Source organism: Ciona robusta, chromosome 14 (genome assembly GCF_009617815.1).
Source record: "Ciona robusta chromosome 14, ASM961781v2".
Taxonomy (NCBI): Eukaryota; Metazoa; Chordata; class Ascidiacea; order Phlebobranchia; family Cionidae; genus Ciona; species Ciona robusta.
Window position 1 is genome coordinate 916,628 of NC_143248.1, and position 20,462 is coordinate 937,089.

Sequence of the window (20,462 nt, forward strand, 5' to 3'; positions counted from 1 at the left end):
ACATGATTCATTAAGTGTTTATGGTACATTTCATTAAGCGAATTTATGGTCTACTGTAACACAATAGTATAATCACTAAAATATGCTACAAATAAATATGGTTTCCAAAAGTACAGAGCGCTAATGAAACTGTTTCGTTTCCACGACTCGTAATCTAATCTAATTAGGCCAAACAACTTAAATCGACCATAACACTGAGACTTTACTTTTTCTTTGAAATAATTTTCCGACTTTCCTGGCTATAAAGAGCTATAATATTGTACTGTGGGGTAAGATGGGATACCATTAGCACTCATATCCCATATTCACGGATTGTGTTTTGAACAATTAACAACGCTCTTTTAGAGTCGCCTAGATACGGTTATATAATTCTGTAAATAATCTTTGGTTACTACAAAATAAGACAAGAAAAGAATATGTCCCATCTTACCCCACCCTACTGTACCACTTATACCGATCGTTTATAGCTTATACATATATAGTTGGGAACCTCTCGCAACAATATATTACTGCTTTACATATATAGTAATTGAAAATAGCAAATGATGTTATTAGTTACATATTTACGAACATTGATCGCGCGTGAGAGTAGAGGGATTAGTAAATGATTATCGATTGCTGGCAACCCGCTTGTACGTATGTGTTCATAGAACAAAAAGGAACCTAAGATCCATTTCGCGGAATCGCCGTTTTAATTTTTTACTTAAAAAAATGGACCCAAGATTTATTTCACAGAACATCATTTTTTATTTTTTATTAAAAAATGGAACCCAAGTTTTATTTCGAAGAATGGATATTTCAATTTGTTCACTTTTTTTAAAAAAAGGCCTAAAACGTCTTTCCTGGAATTGCTGTTTATTTTTTACGTTGAGCAGCATTTACCTAGTGTATACTTAAACATTCTCACGTATATGGGGTAAGATGGGATACAGTTAGGGCATAATATTCTATATTTCCTAATAGTGTTTAAACAACTAACAACGCTTTTCTAAAGTTACCGGGCTACAGTTATATAATTCTGTAACTAGTCGGTGTTTTCTGCTAAATGACACAATTAAAGAGAATGAAAACATGTTCCATCCTACCCTACCCTACAATACGAACTACTCGACAATAAATGGTTCTTAAAACACAGAATTGCCATTTTTGAATTAGGCAGGTATTTAATTAGGCAGGGAAATGTGCGCAGTTCTATACTAGACATATAAAGAACAAAACACCTTTTCCATAATCCTTTAACTGCAATTAATTGTTTCCTTGCATATCTTTTCGCATGATTGTACATAAAAATGTAAATCTAGGCGTCAAATGAAAACCTGTCTAATACAGCCTACCCATCAAATCGTTGCTGTCCAAATAGAACGTGTGATATTTCAACAACTACCTGGTGCACGAGTTTATTGCTTACCTGCGCCACCCGACGGACTTTAATTTTCCAACAGTATAGTTGCAAAAAAGCGATAGAATTCGTAAAAAAAACAGTTTATTTTTGTTTCAAACACTGGTGCAGTACTGCCGCGAAAATCCACAGAACGTATTTAAAAAATAAACAAAGAGCTTAGTAATTATATGCGCAGGCAATGATTCAATCGGGAAACATTGCGAAATATAAACTTCAATCACTACCGCTACCATATTCGCTTCCCAATTGAACATAAACTGTCAATTGCGGGTTGTCCAAATTGAAGTTTTACCTATACAAACTTACATGCATGATAACTGATAAGCAAGGACAAGGTGAATGAACTAGAACACCCATGTTATAAGAACCATCGTTTTCCGCCACTCAAGGATAAAGGAAATTACATTCATTTTGTCGATTTCAAAACAAAAAAATTTTGTTCAAAATCTGAATATTTCGACTTATTTTACATGTTAGTATAAATGTTATATCTATGCCATGCTAAGTTGTATAGAAGCACAACAAACAAGCCACCGGAAATGGCGTCAGTATCATGATGTGATGTCATAGGCCGTATCAGATCCGGAAAACAACAAAAGCTTTACTCGTACATAGTACAAAGCAGTTATGTTGGTGTAAACATATATGCTTAGATTGTTGCCGAGGTTGTTATAGAACAATAACGTTAAATGGTAAGTTGGAATATATAACTTTGTTCGTTTAACATATAATTACTACAGTAGTTTTGTGAATTAATAAAGCTTAGATTTATAATTTATTTTTTAATAGTGAAGGTTATAATAATAAACGCTATGGAGATAATTTATTTATTAATAATATTTCTATTAAAATATTAGGTACTATTCCTAAAGATAAATTAAAATTAAAAGCAAACTTTTTGAATTATATTATTTTTTTAAAGTTAATAATAAAATAAACCAGAATTATAAACGAAACGGGTTTGAATGTGATTCGTTCTCCATTGTTTATATTTTACACGATAACTTTTTGTAAACTGTAGTTAGCTGTTTAGTCATAATCTAATCTTTTGATCAAATGTATTTAAAACTAACCGACTCTCGTAATCCCCAAATACTTTCTGTTTACGAACAAATGGGGCGTGTCTCATCTTACCCCCACAGTGTCTCATCCTACCCCACAGTGTCTCATCTTACCCCACAGTGTTCCATCTTACCCACCCTAATTCATGTTATGTAGTATAGCATGGTCATATGATGCCGAGTGACACACCAGAAACAACTACGGACCACATGGGGTCGCCATCCTCAACGTCATCTTCGACGTCAAAACTCCTCCCTCATGAAAATGAACACCATGCGCAATCTGCACCTTCTTCCTCCAGGTTTAAAGCTGCTACTATTGCGGGTGTATGTGACCTTGGGCAAGAATCTTAAAGGCAATTGCAACAACCCAGTGGTCACTAATGGGTTCTCTAAATTGTCAGTCATACGGCAATAAAATAACGAAGTTACTCGGGGTAACTTGTAAGCGGGTACGAGGTGTATTTAACAGGACACAGACGTTATAAAAATGACTGTCGTTGCCCAGTCATGCAAAGATAAACAACTTACATTCATTTATTTAATCACCCACAAAGTTACGTATACTTGGTAATTCGTAAGCGGGCACGAGGTGTATGAAACAAAACATCCGTATCACAACGACTGTCATTTTCCGGTCACGCGAAGATAAAGCAAGTTACATTCATTCATATATTCCTTCAGGTTACAAAGAAGAGACACGCAAGTTATCCACCGTACACCTCCATTGATAACAGCAGCACCTTCGTCATCAAGATTTGGTGCAACTTATATAAGGGAAAGCATCGTCACAGAATCAAATGATTACCAAAGCAGCGATGTGTTTCTACCTGGCCCACCTTCCACCAGCTATAGGAATTCAGATGCAAGCTTGTCAGGTATTATATCAGAAATTATAACATATTGCCTGGGTAAAATGGGAGACAGTTAGAATCTATTCTATATCCAATATTTTTTCATCGTGTTTGAACAGTTAAGAACGCATTTTATTGAGTTGCGAGAAAGCGGTTACAGTTTGTGAATATTCTTATATTGGAAATTATAACATATAGTTTGTGGGAAAGATGGGAGACAGTTAGCATCAATTCTAAATGCACAGTTAACAACGTAATTTGTTGAGTCGCGAGAAAGCGGTTACAGTTTGTGAATATGCTTTGTTGACCACTAACAGGATGAGGAAAATAGAATAAAACATTTCCCATAATAGGTTTCCTGTCCAAGGACACAAACGCCTACGATGTAGTGCCAACATCGAGTCTCGAACCCTTAAACTCTGGTCTGAAGGCATGTCATTTTACACCGCTAAAATGATCTCTATTTCTTTCACAGGTGAAAGCTTTACTTTTCCCACGGTTGGTTTTCCACGCACAAGGTCGGTTGGTGGGATATCATACGTATCAAGGTCTTCATCTATTAGTGACGTTGTAGCCTCGCTACCATTACGACAAACATCACTTGCAGATGAAGCGTTAAATGCTCCTCGCATCAGCCGATCTTCAACACGCAGAAGTATTGGTCGTGAATGGACACGTCATCACTGGGATAAAGTAAAAGATCTTGGTAAGGTTAACAACTAATAAATGTGATTGAATGTAACTTATTTATTATTTGTAATTAGATTTAACTTATTTGTGCTCGCAACGACAGGCGTTATAACACGAGTGTTCTGTTTCATACACCTCATGATGCCCGCATACGAGTTATCACGAATGTAACTTGTTTGTCCTCGCATGGTGGGGCAACGACAGTCGTTATAACACGGGTGTTCTGTTTCATACACCTCGTGCCAGCTTACGAGTTACCACGTATGTAACTTTGTGATACTGTTTTATTACTGTATATCGCTGGTATTATACAACCCATAAGTAACCACTGGGTTAGAGCAGGTGCTCTTGTCCAATAGACACATGCGCCCATAATGGTAGCAGCGTTGAGCCCCGAACCCATGGCTTCTGTGTTAGAGGTAGCGACACGAACGAAGCCTTTTTATAACCCATCATTTCTACAGAACAAGAATCTGACCGAGCCAGAAGATGTTCCAAGTTGTCGAGTGGGTTCGCGCCACTAATGGTGTTTGGGGGTTTGGTATTTGTATGTATCGGAGTTAGTGCGAAGACAAACACAGGAAAAGATCGCGTTAGATTACAAGAACTTAGTACAACACCTTTAGCGATGGGGGTATTCATGTTGGGACTAGGTTTGTTTCTTATATGCACTTGGTTTGGGTGTAGGAGGCGTGCCAGACAACTTGAGCTAAAAGTTTTGCACGGTTCGAGACGAAACTCAGCAAATAATGACGATAATGTTGTTCAATCTGTGCTAGCAAAGCTATACCATCAAGCAACGGGCGGAACTTTTTCACGAAATCGCCCAGAAACCCCGACGTTACCTGGCGTAACGCTGGACGGTGTGATTGCGTATAAAACACCGATTAATCGACCGAATGAAACAAGCGGGCCGACAACGACTTCTGTAGTCAGAGAAACTAGTGTTTGATAAATACAAGTGTTTGTACTGTTGTACATATTCATTTATATACCACACTTTACTTGCATTTGACAAATAAAAGATATTTATTGTAAACCTATTTTACGATAATGGTTTATAGTTTGTGCTGTGGGTAAAATAGAATACTTTGGCAGAAAATTCCATATTTTTCTTATCACTATTTTATTTTAACAACACTTTTTCACGGCCTACGAGTATAATACCGTAAATATTCATTGTTTACTGCCGAATGCGATAAGAAAATAGAATAAAAACATTTCCATATTATACCCCTTCCTACTTTAAGTTAAAACTATTTATTTATAATAGATTTAGCACTTAGCAAGCAGCTTTACACTACACGTGGCTATTCTATTTATAACCGACTCAATCTGTTACAGAATAACATTTAAACTTTGAGTCACTAACAAAACTTCACATTAAATGGCCTGCAGCTCATTTCTGTACGTTACCTAGTACAGCCTGAGTCCGGTACTTCGAATTACCCTAGGCGTTTTTGTAGTTTTACGTCAAAACAATATGAATTAAGACAGAAACGTTACGTTAGCCTACCTCAGTACAGACAGTATAAGAGATTAGGACACAAAATGTAGAAACAAAATTACTTGTTCTGTAGGCCGCTATATAATTACTATTTTTTGATAAATAAATACGTTGTAGGTATCAGCAAAGTAGTATAAAGGATTCGCAAACAAATTATCGAAACAAATATATTGTGTTATCAGACGATGTATATTACAGTGTGGGGTAAGATAGAACACCATAAGCACTTAAACCGCTTATTATGTTTTCGTGTTTATAACATTAACAACGTTATTCTAGAGTCGTGAGGCTGCGGTTATTATACAAGTTTGTAAATATTCTTTGTTTACTACAAAATGAGACGAGAAAAGAGAACGAAAACATGTCCCATCTTACCACCCTATCATATATTTATTAGAGTGGGGAAAGGTGGGACAGCATTTCATTATATTTTCTCATTTAGTAGTTAACAAAGAACATTCAAAGAATTATAAAACCGTATCCTCACGACTCCCATAGATCGTTGTTAATTGTTTAAAACACGATCAGGTTATTTAGATACTATGTGCTAAAGGTGTCTCAAATTTCCCCACCCTATACTATAATATTACTATGCCTATCGCAGGTCTGCATTGCAGCTTTATTAGCAAAATACCATTAGTGGTGTTTTAGTTAAAAATGTTATCGACAGCTTGGATATTCACCGGATGGACGGTTGTTGGAACGTCTGTTACTTTGTTCGGCTTTTTATTTTTCTACGATACAAAAACCCCTGGAAATATAACGAGCACAACAACCACATCAGCGCCCGAAACATCTACTAAATTGATAGTTACGACTTTACCTACAATTTTGAACACTACTGTTTTCGAAAGTACAAGCAGTATAAGTACTACAAGCAATACTTCAATATTTAGTTGCGGGAGACCACCAATAGTTGGACGAAGTGCAGAGGCGTTAGGTTACGTATTGTTCAAGATATGTTATGTTGTATATATAGTTACGTATTGTTTAGGTTTTACATAATCTATATATATATATATATAGTTGGGTGGAGGAAGAAGGGACACATTTTCGTTTAGTTTTCTCTTTTTATTTGGTAGTAAACAAAGAACATTCAATGAATTATAAAACCGCATCTTCACGACTTCCACAGACCGTTGTTAATTGTTTAAAACACGATCAGGCTATTTGGATATTATGTTTTAATGGTGTCCCATCTTCCCCCACTCTACTATATATATATTATTTTTTCTCTTCCAATACAGTAACGAAGATTATAATATAGGTTAATGTTAAAACAACGAGAAGGAGATTAGCAACAAAATCACAGTCGTTAAAATACGCTGCTGTTGGTAAAACGATTTAGTAAAAGTTTAAATAAAAGCGTGGCTGCTAAACGCACAATATGATGCGAGCTACAATTTTTAAATTATTTAAAAAAAAACTGAGACTGAACTTGTAATGTTTACAGAACCTGTTCTTGGACCTTTTCTGGTGGCAATTTTAAAAGGAAGAATAATAGGTAAGAACGTGTAGTGCTGTGGGGTAAGATAGGATATAACGTTATTAAAACCTAAATCCTATATAATTTTTTGGGAGATTTGTTGTATAGTTGGGTGGGGTTAGATGGGACACCTTTTCATTCTATTTTCTCGTCCCATTTGACTATAAACAAAGAACATTCAATGAATTATACAACTGTATTTCCACGACTCCTATATGCCGTTGGTAATTATTTAAAACACGATCAGGCCATTTGGCCATTACGTGCTAACCTAAATCTTCTCCCGCCCTGCTGTATAATATTGCTAACAATTTGGACAAGCAAGTAAAAAGAAACACGAGCTAATCAGTACGCCACGGTACCAGCTACAATATGCGATGATTCACGCACATCCATTGCGTTCCTACCTTCTGTTCATGTGCCATATAGCACCCGGAACAAATATATCGGCCGGAACGAATATATTAAGACACCAGCTACATTATGATTCAGTATATAGTAGAGTGGGGAAGATGGGACACCTTTTCATTGTGTATTCTCATTTCATTGGTTAGTAAACAAAAAAAACATTTAAAAAACTATAAAACCGTATCCCCACGACTTCCACAGACCGTTGTTAATTCTTTAAAACACGATGAGGCTATTTGGATAATATGTGTACAAGGTGTCCCATCTTCCCCACTCCTACTATATCCACATTACAATGATCCAGTATATCTATTAGGTTACTATATATGGGTTTCAACGGAAACTGTTGGTTAATTTGGATGCGTTTAAGGTGGAAGCACAGCATTGGAAGGTCAGTGGCCATGGATGTCTTACATTTATGAACGAGCAAATGGGATAAAGGATGGTGGAGTATGCGGGGGTACTTTGGTCAACGAAAGATGGGTTGTTACTGCAGCGCATTGCTTCGGGACGTAAGTTTTTGTAATAGCTAATTTTTATTGCGTTGATTTTACATAAAGGTATAGTTGGCACGTAGATAATCATCATAATTTTAACGCCCTGGCAAAGTGGTTAGAGCAACTGCCTCTAGCTTCAAGGCTCATCGCTGCTACCGTTTTGAACGATTGTGTTCTTGGGCAAGACACTTAACGGCAATTGCTTCAACCCAGTGGTCGCATTTGGGTTGCCTAAATTGTCAGCCATACAAAGTTACAATCACTCACAAAGTTGCATACGTGGTAACTCGTAATAAGCAGGCATAAGGTGTATGAAACAGAAAACTTGTGTCATAACGACTGTAGTTGCCCGCCATGCGAAGACAAGCAAGTTACATTTATTTATTTATTTATTTCCACAGCATATCGCCGGATTTGTATAGCGTTATATTCGGACGACATAACACAAGTGTTGTATCGGGAAATGAAATCCAACGAAGTATTATTCAGATAATTGTCCATGGCCAATACAATAGTTTGAACTTCAACAACGACATAGCTTTGATTAAGGTAATGTAGGTAGATTTATAACACATGATAACTTAATGATTATGGCGATCAGTTAATAATATTTCTGTGATAAGAAAGACCATTGATATAGTAGGGTGGGGGAAGATGGGACACCTTTAGCACATAATATCCAAATATCCTGATCGTGTTTTAAACAATTAACGATGGTTTATGGGAGTCGTGAAAATATGGTTTTAAAATTTCTTGAAAATTCTTTGTTTGTTATCATATGGAACGGGAAAATGGAATGAAAAGGTGTCCCATCTTTCCCCACCCTACTATATATATGTAATATGTAAGTTTGTGTGTAATTTTTGGTATTATCGGCGCCGTAGTAAAAAGGTTACCTTTGTGCTCAAATAGGCCTGAAGGTATCATTGTGAGCATATGTGTCCACGGAAAGAAACTTAACGACAACTGTTCCAACCCAGTAGTCAAAAATGCGGGTTGTCAGTGTCGGCCGTAGAGAAAAACAATCACCTACAAAGTTACATACGTTGTAACTCTTAAGCTAACACGAGGCGTATGAAACAGAACACCCGTGTTATAACGACTGTCGTTGCCCCACCACGCGAGGATAAATAAGTTACATTCATTCAATCATTCATTATAAATGTTCACAGACAAACGAATCAGTTACGTTTAGTGAATATGTAAGACCAGCTTGTATTGTGGACAACAACACTCGAACGGACAACACGTTTGAACCGACGTTTGCTGGTTCCATCTGTACAATTCTTGGTTGGGGGTTGACCGGTAAGTTTAATCTTAACGAGCATTTTTTCTGATTTAAACTTAAATGTCAAATTGTTTGTTACATTATATTGTTTGTGGTCAGTAACCTCTTTTATCGAATAGGTTTTGTGTATATAGTAAGGTGGAGGAAGATGGGAACTTTTCATTCTATTTTCTCGCTTTTCATTCTACCCATAAACGTGTATAATAACGAATGTCGTCCCATGAACTATATACTCGAAGAAAAGTGTCAAATAAAAGCGTGATTGCTAAACCCCACAACAGTATAACTAACTCATGTTAAGTTGTATTTAATAATATTATAACAAAGAGTAATTATAAGACAATCGTGTTGCGAAAGGCAATTTAAAGTTTATTTATTCATTTATTAAGGACAATAAAAAAAACAAACTTTTTTTTGTTCGTCTATAATCCAGCTTCACCAAGAGGGTCGCGTAGTGACGTATTGATGCAACTGAACGTGGTCGTCACCCCCCGTATTTTATGCGAGGAACAAACTCTTGTGCATTCAACGTCTTACAACAATCGTATAGTAACGACAAGGGACCCGAAGTTTTGTGCTGGAGGGATAGCTGGAGAGGATTCATGTAATGTATGACAATGTTGAAATGTACAAGTTTAATGTAATGTGACTTATTTATCCTTGCATGACAGGGATAGCGACAGTAGGTATAACACGACTGTTTTGTTTCATACACCCCGTGCCCACTTACGAGTTACCAGCACGAATGTAACTTATATATCCTCGCGTGGCGGGGCAAATATAGTCGTTATAACACGAGTGTTCTGTTTCGCACCTCCTGCCTGCTTACGAGTTACCACACCACTTTTTAAAGGTTTTTTTTCCAACTTTTGATTTTATGACTTTTAGACAATCCGTAAGTTACCGCTGGGTTAGAGCAAGTGCGGTTAAGTGTCTTGCCCAAGGACATATATTCGGCTACAGTACAGTAGCAGCGAAAAGCCTTGAACCCATAACCCCACTAACCAGGCACCAGCATATTCAACCGTTTTTACAACCGTTCTAACTATACATAGGGTGACAGTGGCGGACCTTTGCTGTGTCTACACCCCGATGGCTCGTATTACTTACATGGTATAACTTCATACGGAACTACTATATGTGGGCAAGCACAAAAACCAGGAATATACACAAAGGTATAGTGTAACACAAAACTTTATATAGGCAATAGTTTATGCATTATGTCACATTTCTTCAGGTGGAAAATTTTACAAGTTGGATCGAGATGAACACAAGAGTATAAATAATAGACTTATAAAAACACTTGCAGTTTTGTGTTTCGAAGATATTCTATCCGGTTTCAGTCTGTGTTTTTAAATACAAACATACACTTTAACCGAAACATAGTATTTAAGGTGCAATAAAATTCCAGTTCTTAAGTATATTTTCCAATCAATTTTCATTTTCTACGAACGACTGCAGCATCTTAAAACTCCTTGACTGGTTTGATTTGTTTGGGGCTGCAGACTGTCGATGTACTTCGCGGAAAACAGCAGAGTTTGGGTTCAGAGGGGAAGAGTCTCCGCTAGCCCTAATTCAGAAAAAGATTAAAACAGTTGAATAAACGGACTTCTTATTTATCCTTGTGTTGCGGGACAAAGACAATCGTTTTAAACGGTTGTTCTGTTCTATACATCTCGTGAACACTTACAAGTTACCACATGTAACTTATATATCCTCGCATGGCGGGGCAATGACAGTCGTTATAACATGGGTGTTCTGTTTCATACACCTCGTGCCCGCTTACAAGTTACCACGTATGTAACTTATATATCCTCGCATGGCGGGGCAATGACAGTCGTTATAACATGGGTGTTCTGTTTCATACACCTCATACTCGCTTAAGTGTCACCCCACATGTACAACTTCGTGAATGATTGCTTTTGTTACGAGTTGCAAGGTAATAAGAGTTATTACATAATTTGAAACTTTGTGGGTGGTTGTTTTCTGTGTGGCTTATAATTTGGACAACCTATTAGTGGCCACAGGGTTGTAGCAATTGTCGTTGTGTTAAGGACATAATAAATACATCCTTAATGGTGGCAGCGACGAAACTTAAACCTCAAACTAGCGTTTGTGATTGTTTACTTGAAAAATCAATGCTTGTTTCAACAGCACATATCATGTTAGGATCGTTCTTACCCGGGCAAAGACACTCCCATAGATTGAGCTTGTGCTTGTACAGTATCAATGATATTATCATTCGAATACATTCCCATAGGCGTGTTATATTGCGCGTGGATCACTTTAGATTTGCCTGGTCCTTTCATCTGGAATGTAATGCACTTTGTAAATTGATTCTTCGTAACTTTATTTTCATTTATTTTGAAAACGATAGAGAAGATCATATAATTTAAACACGGAAGAGAAGGGAATTAACAGCAAAACGACAGTCGTTAAAGGTTAAAAAGGTGTGTGGAAGAGCGTTAGTTAAAAGTGTGGCTGTTGCATTCCTTAGAATCATTGTTTCATGGATTTTATTTGAATAAGTGCCCGATGATGCCATTCTAGGTAAAATATAGTAGAATGGGTGAAGATGGGACACGTTTATCACGTAATATCTGAATATACTAATCGTGTTTTGAACAATTAACAACGCTCTTTTAGAGTCGTAAGCATACGGTTTTACAATGTTCTAAATGTACTTTGTTTACTACCAAGTGGGACGAGAAAATATAATGAGAATGTGTCCCATCTTCCCCCATCTTACTATATATTTATAATTTATTGGGCTTGATTTTGGTATGTTACCCATTTCGCAGTATCTAAGCCCTACTATAATTTTGTTACGAGAATTGTCTAAATTTATGACCACTAGGTCAGAACCAGATCCATTGAGTTTAGCACAAATATCTTGTTTAAAGCAATAAAAGTTTCTATAGATACATAAAAGCACTTACGACTACAGTTCCTTGTTTTGTTGATGCGGATTTTTTAAGCATCGATGGATCGAACACTGGTACAGAGTTGTGACCGCTTATAGGTACTTTCATAGGTCTGTATGAAAGAAAAGAACGTAAGTTATTTATCCTATCGTATAAAAAGAAAACCACAGTCGTTACAACATTAGTGTTCTGTTTCATACACACCTCGGGCCAGCTTACGAGCTACCACGAATGTAACTTTGTGTAGGCTTGCTTTTTGGGGATTTTTATCATTTTATTTATATATGCCTGATAATTTGACAACCTATTAGTGACCACTGGGTTGGAGAAATTGACGTCTTGCCCAAGGACACATACGCCTACAATGGTAGCAGCATCGAGCCTCGAACCCTCACACTGGCCTATATAGAGGCCGACGGTAACCAGTTTGGCATTTCGGAAATAATTTATGGTTTAACCTTGTCGTGGAGCATAAACTATAAGAATATGCTTATATACTCAATATATAAGAATATATACCTTGTTGCAGTTCCACTTTGTCCTGTTCTATTATGTGTTGGCCCGCCTTGTACCTTAACATAAGTTTTATAATATACGTTCATAAATACAGTTGTGTTCACATAGTACTGACTTCATTTACGACTACGGTTATATAATTCTGGATTCCTTTGTTTACTCCCAAATCGAACGAGAAAAATAGAAAGAAAACATGTCCCATCTTACCCCAACCTACTATATATGTGCACTTCAATGCCATTCAGTTGTGATGTTATTTGATTCATGCTGCTAAAAAACAGATAAAAGCCAACATGAAAATAAGCACAATTTGATTCCAAACTGGGCAGTGTGGAAATTGATAAACACAGCACACGTATGAATAATTAACTTTAAACGAACGAATGTAACTAACTTATCCTCGCGTGGCACAAATTTGTCCCATTTTACCCCAACCTACTAGAGGATTTAAAAAAAGGTTTTCTGTATCAACTTATACATGCACATAAGGTAACTGTATTTTGTTCAAGAATTTTCCACTCTTTGTGTACAGTAAAATGTATGACAATAATCATTTTTTTGCTCATCTGGTGTATAAAGAAACCTGATTAAGTTTTTCCGAATGATAGACAAATGTAGAAATAAAATTAACGTTTTTTTTTACCAGATGGACCAGAATAGATTATATTACATTAAGAATAGTAGCAGAAGTAACAGAATGAATGTATGAAGATAAAAGTACAAATATATTTGGAGGAAGTACAATGAAACTTAATGCAAATACTAGTACATAAGATAAAGTTCAACCCAAAGCCAAAAACACACAAGTGCATGTGACACAAGTAACAATAGGGAAGCGATAAAGTATCTTTGACCTTTACATTCAACATTTTGACAGCTGTTTGTTCGTGCTATCTCATAATTTGCACAAAGCTGTTATGATTTTTTTCTGTTTTATTTTTCCACATACATGAAGGAATGTATGTTATTTACCCTCAGCGTGGTGACACGGGTGTTCTGTTTCGTGCACCTCTTGCCAGCTTATGAGTTACCACATGTGTAGCTTTGTGGGTGATCATTTTATTTTTTTAATGTATGGCTGACATATGAACTGCCTATTAGTGACCACTGGGTTGGGGAAATTGCCATTAAGTGTCTCTTATAGATACACCTGCCACCAATGGAAGCAGCCTTAAACACATATCACTTGTGCTAAAGACTGCCACGCATTGCCAGCAATGTTTTCTCTAACCAACAGGTAAAACATTAAGTATTATATGCCCTTTGCACCTTAGAAAATTGGGAAACCATCGAAATATAAAATATAAAGTGTCTTATACTTTATAAGTGATATGGAAGCACTTGATGCTTACATGGAATGTGAAAAATGCCGAATCAAACTGCATGATTATAATGGTGGCTTTTCAAAATTTATGACTTAATTGCAACTAGAATTTTATATAACACAAGAACATAGGCTCCTATCTTTTGGAAATCAGGGAGCTTTTTAGACCAAATGCCCAAGACTTTATCCTTAGTTGGTGTTTTTTCCCCCTAATTTACCAGTTGTACATTTACCCATATTATTCACATAGTTGATGATTATATGATTCCAGGGCATTCCATGCATACCCATGTTAGGCACCTATGTACATGTGGTAATTGTTTTGTAAAATACAGTTAATTTGAAATCACCCACACATTTCAGTAAGCTTTGGTTAAAGACATTGTTTACAAGTCCGGTGATTCCTGCACTACTTTGGTCATGTTGCTGGTGTCTGGTGTTGTTGTTTTAGGTTTGTATGAAACCGAGCGAAATCCAGTTGTGTTCGGCTTGGTTTGTGCAGCAGCACCAAACGGTACGGCGGATCTATTGTGACGTGACAGACATTCCTTTTCGTGCTGCTCGCGGGTCTGGTTTACACCATGCAAAACATGCATTCAAACTTGAAATTTGTTATATGAAAGCACTGACTACTTCATGCAATGGTAACCCAAACATATAGGTTATTAAAAAAAACTTAAACCTCGTCAAAATTTCCTATTTTTTACATAATGGTACAATATATAAATCATTTATTTTATTTTCAGTTTACTTTTATGGTTGAAAAATCCAGGGTCTATATTTTACACCCTTGTAAAATTCTCAGGGTAGGCTTGTATACCCTGTACTACATATATTAACACCATTACTTTATATCATACATAACTATGTAGGTGGTCATATATTCAGTACTACTACCCTACTATGTTGTAAGATGACAATTGATCAATATAATTGAACCAAACTTACATAAATACTTCTGTCAGCATCCATGGTTATCTCACCAGATGAGTTTTGAGCCACAGCTGCAGCATTTCTGTTGTAAAAGTGTCAAGTTTTATTATATTATGAATTTATGATGATCAGTAGTCTGGCCAGGGGGTTTAAAGAGTCATAACTCATTTTTGTGTTTGTAGCCGTAGGATACAGGTTCAAGGCTCTATGCTGCTACCATTGTGGCACATGTGTCCTTGAACAAGACACTTAACTATAAGTGCTATAATCCAGTGGTTTCTTATGGGTTAACTGTCAGGCATACAGAAATGCAATCACCCACAAAGTTACATGCGTGTAGTTCGAAGGCGGCACGGGGTTTATGAAACAGAACATCTGTGTTATAACGACCGCCGCTGTTCACCATGTGAGGATGAACAAGTTAATCATTCATTTATCATCACCTAGCATGACTACATTGCTTCCTTTTATTACAATGCATAGAGTTTACCCATTGATTTATGGCACAGGCAAACATATTTAATGAAATGAATGAATGTAACTTGCTATATCCTTGCGTGGCTAGAAAATGACAGTCGTTATAACACGAAGGATGTTTATACACCTCGTGCCAGCTTACAAGTTACCATGTATGTAACTTATTTAACTGCACGTAGCCGAAAACTACAGTTGTTAAAAGTTAAAACACGGGTGCTCTGTTACATACACCTCGTGCCAGCTTCAGAGTTACCTTGTATGTAACTTTCTGGGTTATAATAATACTTCCTTACTTTTCAACAACGAGTTGAATTGACCCAACCGCTTGCTTTATTTTAACCTCACATTGATCCTGAGTCATTTCAGTAACAAACAGACCGTTTACAGCAACCAATACATCACCAGAAGTCAAGCCAGATCGTGCTGCTACACTTCCAGGTGTAATCTATGAAACAGATGAAATGTTAGCTTTCATACCATTTCACTTGTTTCATTTTGCGACAATATATTAACGGAAATTGTGAATGACTAAATGAAACATGTTTTATCCTCGTGTGGTGGAGCAAGACAGTCGTTATAACACAGGAATTCTGTTTTATACACCTCATGCCCGCTTACAAGTTACCACGTATGTAACTTTAAAGATTATTATTTTTATTTTATGACTGCCAATTTGGACAACCCACAAAAGAGCTCGGCCCTCGTAAGCAGGCACGAAGTGTGTGAAACAAAACTCTCTGGTTAACGACTGAAGTTACACCGCCACATGTGGGTAAATAAGTTACATATATTTAGCCCTACTTACCCGTGTAATAACTAATGGTTGGTTGAATTCCTTTCCTCCAGATAATCTGAAACCCCATGGTGCAGATCCAAACAAAGTAACAGAATTTTGAACCCGTGGTGGAGCCATCTTAACCTGCTGTGATTCCTGTGTAATAAAAATGATTAATATAGTAGGGTGGGGGTAGTTGGGACACATTTTAACTCTATTTTCTCGTCCGATGTGGTAGTAAACAAGGAATTTTTAAAGAATCATAAAACTATATGCTCAAGACTCCCATAGACCGTTGTTAACTGTTTAAAACATGATTAGGATATTCGGATATTATGCGCCGAAGGTGTCCCATCTTCCCCCATCCTACTATATGAAGGTTAATTTTGTATTTTTGAAAAAAATAGCTCATTTAGATTGAAAACAATGTCCTATAAATAAATTGATTTTATCTGGGGGTGGTTAATATAACATTGCGGGTAGACTTGTCTACCTTGCCACCCCAGGTTTGGCGCCTATAACAACATACATTATTGAGCATAAATATTCTAATAGAAACTATGCATACAACTGTAATGCTAAATTTTAATAAATTCAAACAGAAGACTAAAATGCTTATCATAAATTTACTTGCCAAACACTTTCTGTACACTTTGGGTTAACATTTACTAAATAATAAGGGCAAATTTGTTCAGCCTTTTACTTAAATCAACAGTCCGATGTTAAAAAAACGCAAGCAACTGTTCAGTACTTAGCGATAATGTTGTTTGCAAGCTACAGCCACAATCTGCTGGTAACAGCTGAATTCATTAAGGCGAGACAAAGCGAAAGAGAATCAGATCAAATAGAAGCAACGCCCAAAAAGAAAAAGGTAGTTTATCGAATGCGTCATGTCTATTTCAACTGCTTATTTGTCGACCGCCTACATCCTATAGCTCAGCACCACGAACGTAACATTTAAAGTGTTCTTTTAGAAGTCAAACGTGATATTTCAATAGACTGCGTGTAGCGGCCTCGCTTATATGGCGTTGTGGGCGTAATATGCGATTGAAATTTATGAAAAGCGTATACATAACGGACCACACGGCTATTCAAGACAGGAAACCATTACTTTATGTTGTGACGCTGCAATTTAATGCTTTTATTTGCTGTCATCACGGCTCCATATCAAGTCAAGGCCGCAGATCAAAAAGGGACATCCAACTTTAACAAGAGAGCTTGGCCCTAATGGATGGGCACGTGTCAACTAAAATCACAACAAAGAAGAAAAATCCGCAATAATCCGGAAATTCCCAACACGACGCCTATTTTCTAAGAACAAATGTTTTTTTCGAATACGAAAATCAAAATTAAAAAGAAAGAACGAGATAATTGTTTTGCAATTAGGCCGTTTAGGCCGTTTTATTATACTAACGCATTCATAAAACCGAATATAGTATTCTTCATATTAGTTTATCAATCAATACACAACACAAATGGAAGCTTTAATATTATTTTTTCTGGTTCGCTGTTAAGTATCTTTCTGGAAAATAGAAACAAGATTAAAATACCTTCATAGTTTATGTGGCTGGCGTTGGTGGAAAGCCACTACGGCACGACAAGCCCCCAGCCAATGGTAGTGGGTTTCTACTCTGGTAAGAAACCCCTTGCCATACCCAGGCAAGGTAAAACCAAACCATATAGACAAAAATAGTAAGGAACACACCAACAAAAAGACAAAAATAGTACAACGAGTGCAGCGACATACATGTGCCAAACATGCAACAAACACAACAGCTCAATCATATCAAAAAAGGGACACAGCCAAAAAGTAATTAACGCGAACATAATCATTGAAACATCCACAAACAAAATATGGTTCAAATCCTGAAGGTTAATCATTTGCAGTGTACACCATATTGAATGTCCGACCGCAAGGAGTCGAAGCCAACAACAGCTCCCCAATCAAAAGGTAAGTCGCCATGTTGGTACCGCGATACTCTCGTCGTATCTTCACACAATATAATAACGTCCGGCTGCTACGCACCGTATCGACCGTTACAAAACTGCGTCAGGTTGCTACGAACCGCATTGACAGTGACCTAATATCGAGCGTAGCATTACTGTGCCGGTAATGACCTTAAATATCTATAGCGTAGCATCACTGGCGGCGACGTCCACGCAACAACTTGACCGTGACGTAACTCAATCAAAACTGGCATAACCGCACCGAACGCAGGGTCATGACAATGCTCTGACCCACCGTATCGACGTCGTAGCGTAATTGTGACGTGGCCATCGTCCCAATCACGCTACATGACGTTTGTAGAATTATTTTATCGGGATGCAGAAGCTTATATTTTAAAGAATTAAATGGAAAGTTATGGACTTTAATTATGCGCCTATTATACTGCGTGTTGATATTACTCGAGTATTTGTGTACCAACATAGCGTTCTTACCAAGTGATTAGGACAATACAGAATCGCTGAAGGATTCGACCTTTGTAGACGAAGTACACGATAGAGTGTACAACAACAAAATCCGATCCAGCAAGATGTTCGCCATAGTTTCATTGCATATATTTCATAGACATGCAAAATGCACTATAGTAGTGACTGACTAAAAATAGCTGGCGACGTTAGGTCCAGCAGAAAAAGTGTGCGGCACCCAGGCTGGCAGACATACAAAACACAACTCATACTTATAAAACATCAAACCTTAAACCATTTATCCTTTTATCGGCGTCTTCGTCTTTGTTCTTCGTCTGCAAAGTTAAGATAGTTACGTCACAATTATACGCAACAATTACGTAACTATCAACTACAGATTTTTCACTAGTTCTATTAAAAGTTTATTCTACATTTAAATTTATTCCAAAGTTATCGTTTATTAATAAGTCATAAACAATAATAAATCATAAACAATGATAATATACAATACCTTGCGCTTTTCTTCGGCAGCTTTATTCGCTGACTTTTCTGCAAAAAGATCGTTTAATATTAGTTAGTATAAAAAGTACTGTGGGGTAAGATGGATACATCAGATTTCCGGATCGGATCTTGTTTTTGACAATTAGCAACGCTCTTTTGGAGTCGTGAGGATACGGTTATGTAATTATGTTAATATAGGTTTCCTACCAAATAGGGCAATAAAAGAGAATGAAAACATGTCCCATCTTACCCCCACTCTTACTATATTATTATATAGAATTACCTTCATTCTTGTTTTACGCCATGACCTGCTTGATCCTCTGTGACGTCACATACCATGTTCTGCAAATGTTTACGTTAAAACTCCATTCAAAGCAAATAAGCATGTTACGAAACAATCAACTTACGAAGTGGGTTCTTCTGTTGCGTCATCACCACTTCGTGACGTCACATCATCGAGGTTTCTAGAAAAGAGCTTATGTACGTAATAATGCCAATTGTGCTTTATACTTTACCAAGTCTTTGATCTTCTTGCTTCGCGCTCATGGCGCAAATATAATTAGAATATACAAGTAATGTGCCTCGCACCGACAAAAAACGCGCATGGGGCCCCATGAAACGAAAAAGTCGCGCAACGTACGCTTAGAATAGTGGCGTGTTGTTCAACTATGACGTAACGAAATTTATGACGTAACATTCGCGCGAGTGGTAGAAAGCGAAATCTATACGATTGTGTCGGATTGTGACGTAAAGGACCGCAGAGATTGTGAACCGAGATATTGCGCGTGACGTCGCGAGTGACGTAATAAAGAACCGTCGCGATTCTTTAAACAGAATGTGATGAAGAATAATTTAAACTTTATATATTAAAGTAATAAACGCAAGGCACAAAACTTGTAGCATATGTTTTAATATATAATGTAGTAATGTTACTGTATTGTAGTATACAGTAATAATATATGTTATAGTAAATAGTATGTCATAATATATTACTAATGTAATGAAACAATACTTAACTCGAGTCTTGCAAGAAATCTTCTTAAAACCTTCCAACTTGTAACTTGGTGCGGAACCAACTTCATCTAAACTGAAACGTGGTAGCTTGTGGAAGAGGCGTTTTATACGCGGGGCAATCAAGGCGGGCGTAATCAGCTGGTGCGAGGCGTTAGTCACGTGAGCAATCTGACCAATCAGCTTCAAGGATTAGATGGCGGACTGATTGTGACGTCAGTTTAATACTGTGACGTAACAAACTAAGTTTACAATGATTCGCGTTTTTCGATTCATGTAATAAACGATTAGAAATCTGAAGAATAAATTTAATGAATATTTATATTTTGATTCAATTGTTTCATAAGATTAAACTTTATTTCCGTAATATCTATCGTGCAGTAGGTTGGGGGAAGATGG

The 20,462-nt window shown here is 36.9% G+C and overlaps 3 protein-coding genes across 4 annotated transcripts; 2 read left to right on the plus strand and 1 right to left on the minus strand.

Annotated features, from left to right (window-relative positions):
• Positions 1-1,933: 1,933 nt before the first annotated feature.
• LOC149724713 (uncharacterized) lies at positions 1,934-5,050 on the plus strand. 2 transcript variants are annotated; one of them, XM_089892095.1, is made up of 5 exons: positions 1,934-2,094; positions 2,621-2,765; positions 3,148-3,341; positions 3,793-4,023; positions 4,472-5,050. In XM_089892095.1, the coding sequence occupies exons 2-5, from the start codon at positions 2,635-2,637 to the stop codon at positions 4,957-4,959; spliced, it is 1,044 nt and encodes a 347-aa protein (XP_089748221.1). In that variant the 5' UTR covers positions 1,934-2,094; positions 2,621-2,634; the 3' UTR covers positions 4,960-5,050. The 2 variants fall into 2 exon arrangements, with proteins under 2 accessions (XP_089748221.1, XP_089748220.1); XM_089892094.1 differs by having other exon boundaries at positions 1,951-2,094; positions 2,626-2,765.
• A 1,049-nt stretch (positions 5,051-6,099) lies between these two features.
• On the plus strand, positions 6,100-10,617 carry LOC149724714 (chymotrypsin-like elastase family member 2A). The gene is made up of 8 exons (XM_089892092.1): positions 6,100-6,454; positions 6,968-7,018; positions 7,779-7,920; positions 8,307-8,454; positions 9,078-9,210; positions 9,627-9,802; positions 10,249-10,368; positions 10,431-10,617. The coding sequence occupies exons 1-8, from the start codon at positions 6,172-6,174 to the stop codon at positions 10,473-10,475; spliced, it is 1,098 nt and encodes a 365-aa protein (XP_089748218.1). The 5' UTR covers positions 6,100-6,171; the 3' UTR covers positions 10,476-10,617.
• LOC149724715 (PDZ and LIM domain protein 3-like) lies at positions 10,372-16,922 on the minus strand. The gene is made up of 7 exons (XM_089892112.1): positions 16,173-16,922; positions 15,661-15,812; positions 14,906-14,972; positions 12,637-12,689; positions 12,133-12,229; positions 11,375-11,502; positions 10,372-10,763 (listed from the first exon to the last, which is right to left on the minus strand). Exons 1-7 carry the CDS (start codon positions 16,347-16,349, stop codon positions 10,625-10,627), a joined length of 813 nt encoding a protein of 270 aa, XP_089748238.1. The 5' UTR covers positions 16,350-16,922; the 3' UTR covers positions 10,372-10,624.
• Between the last annotated feature and the right edge of the window lie 3,540 nt (positions 16,923-20,462).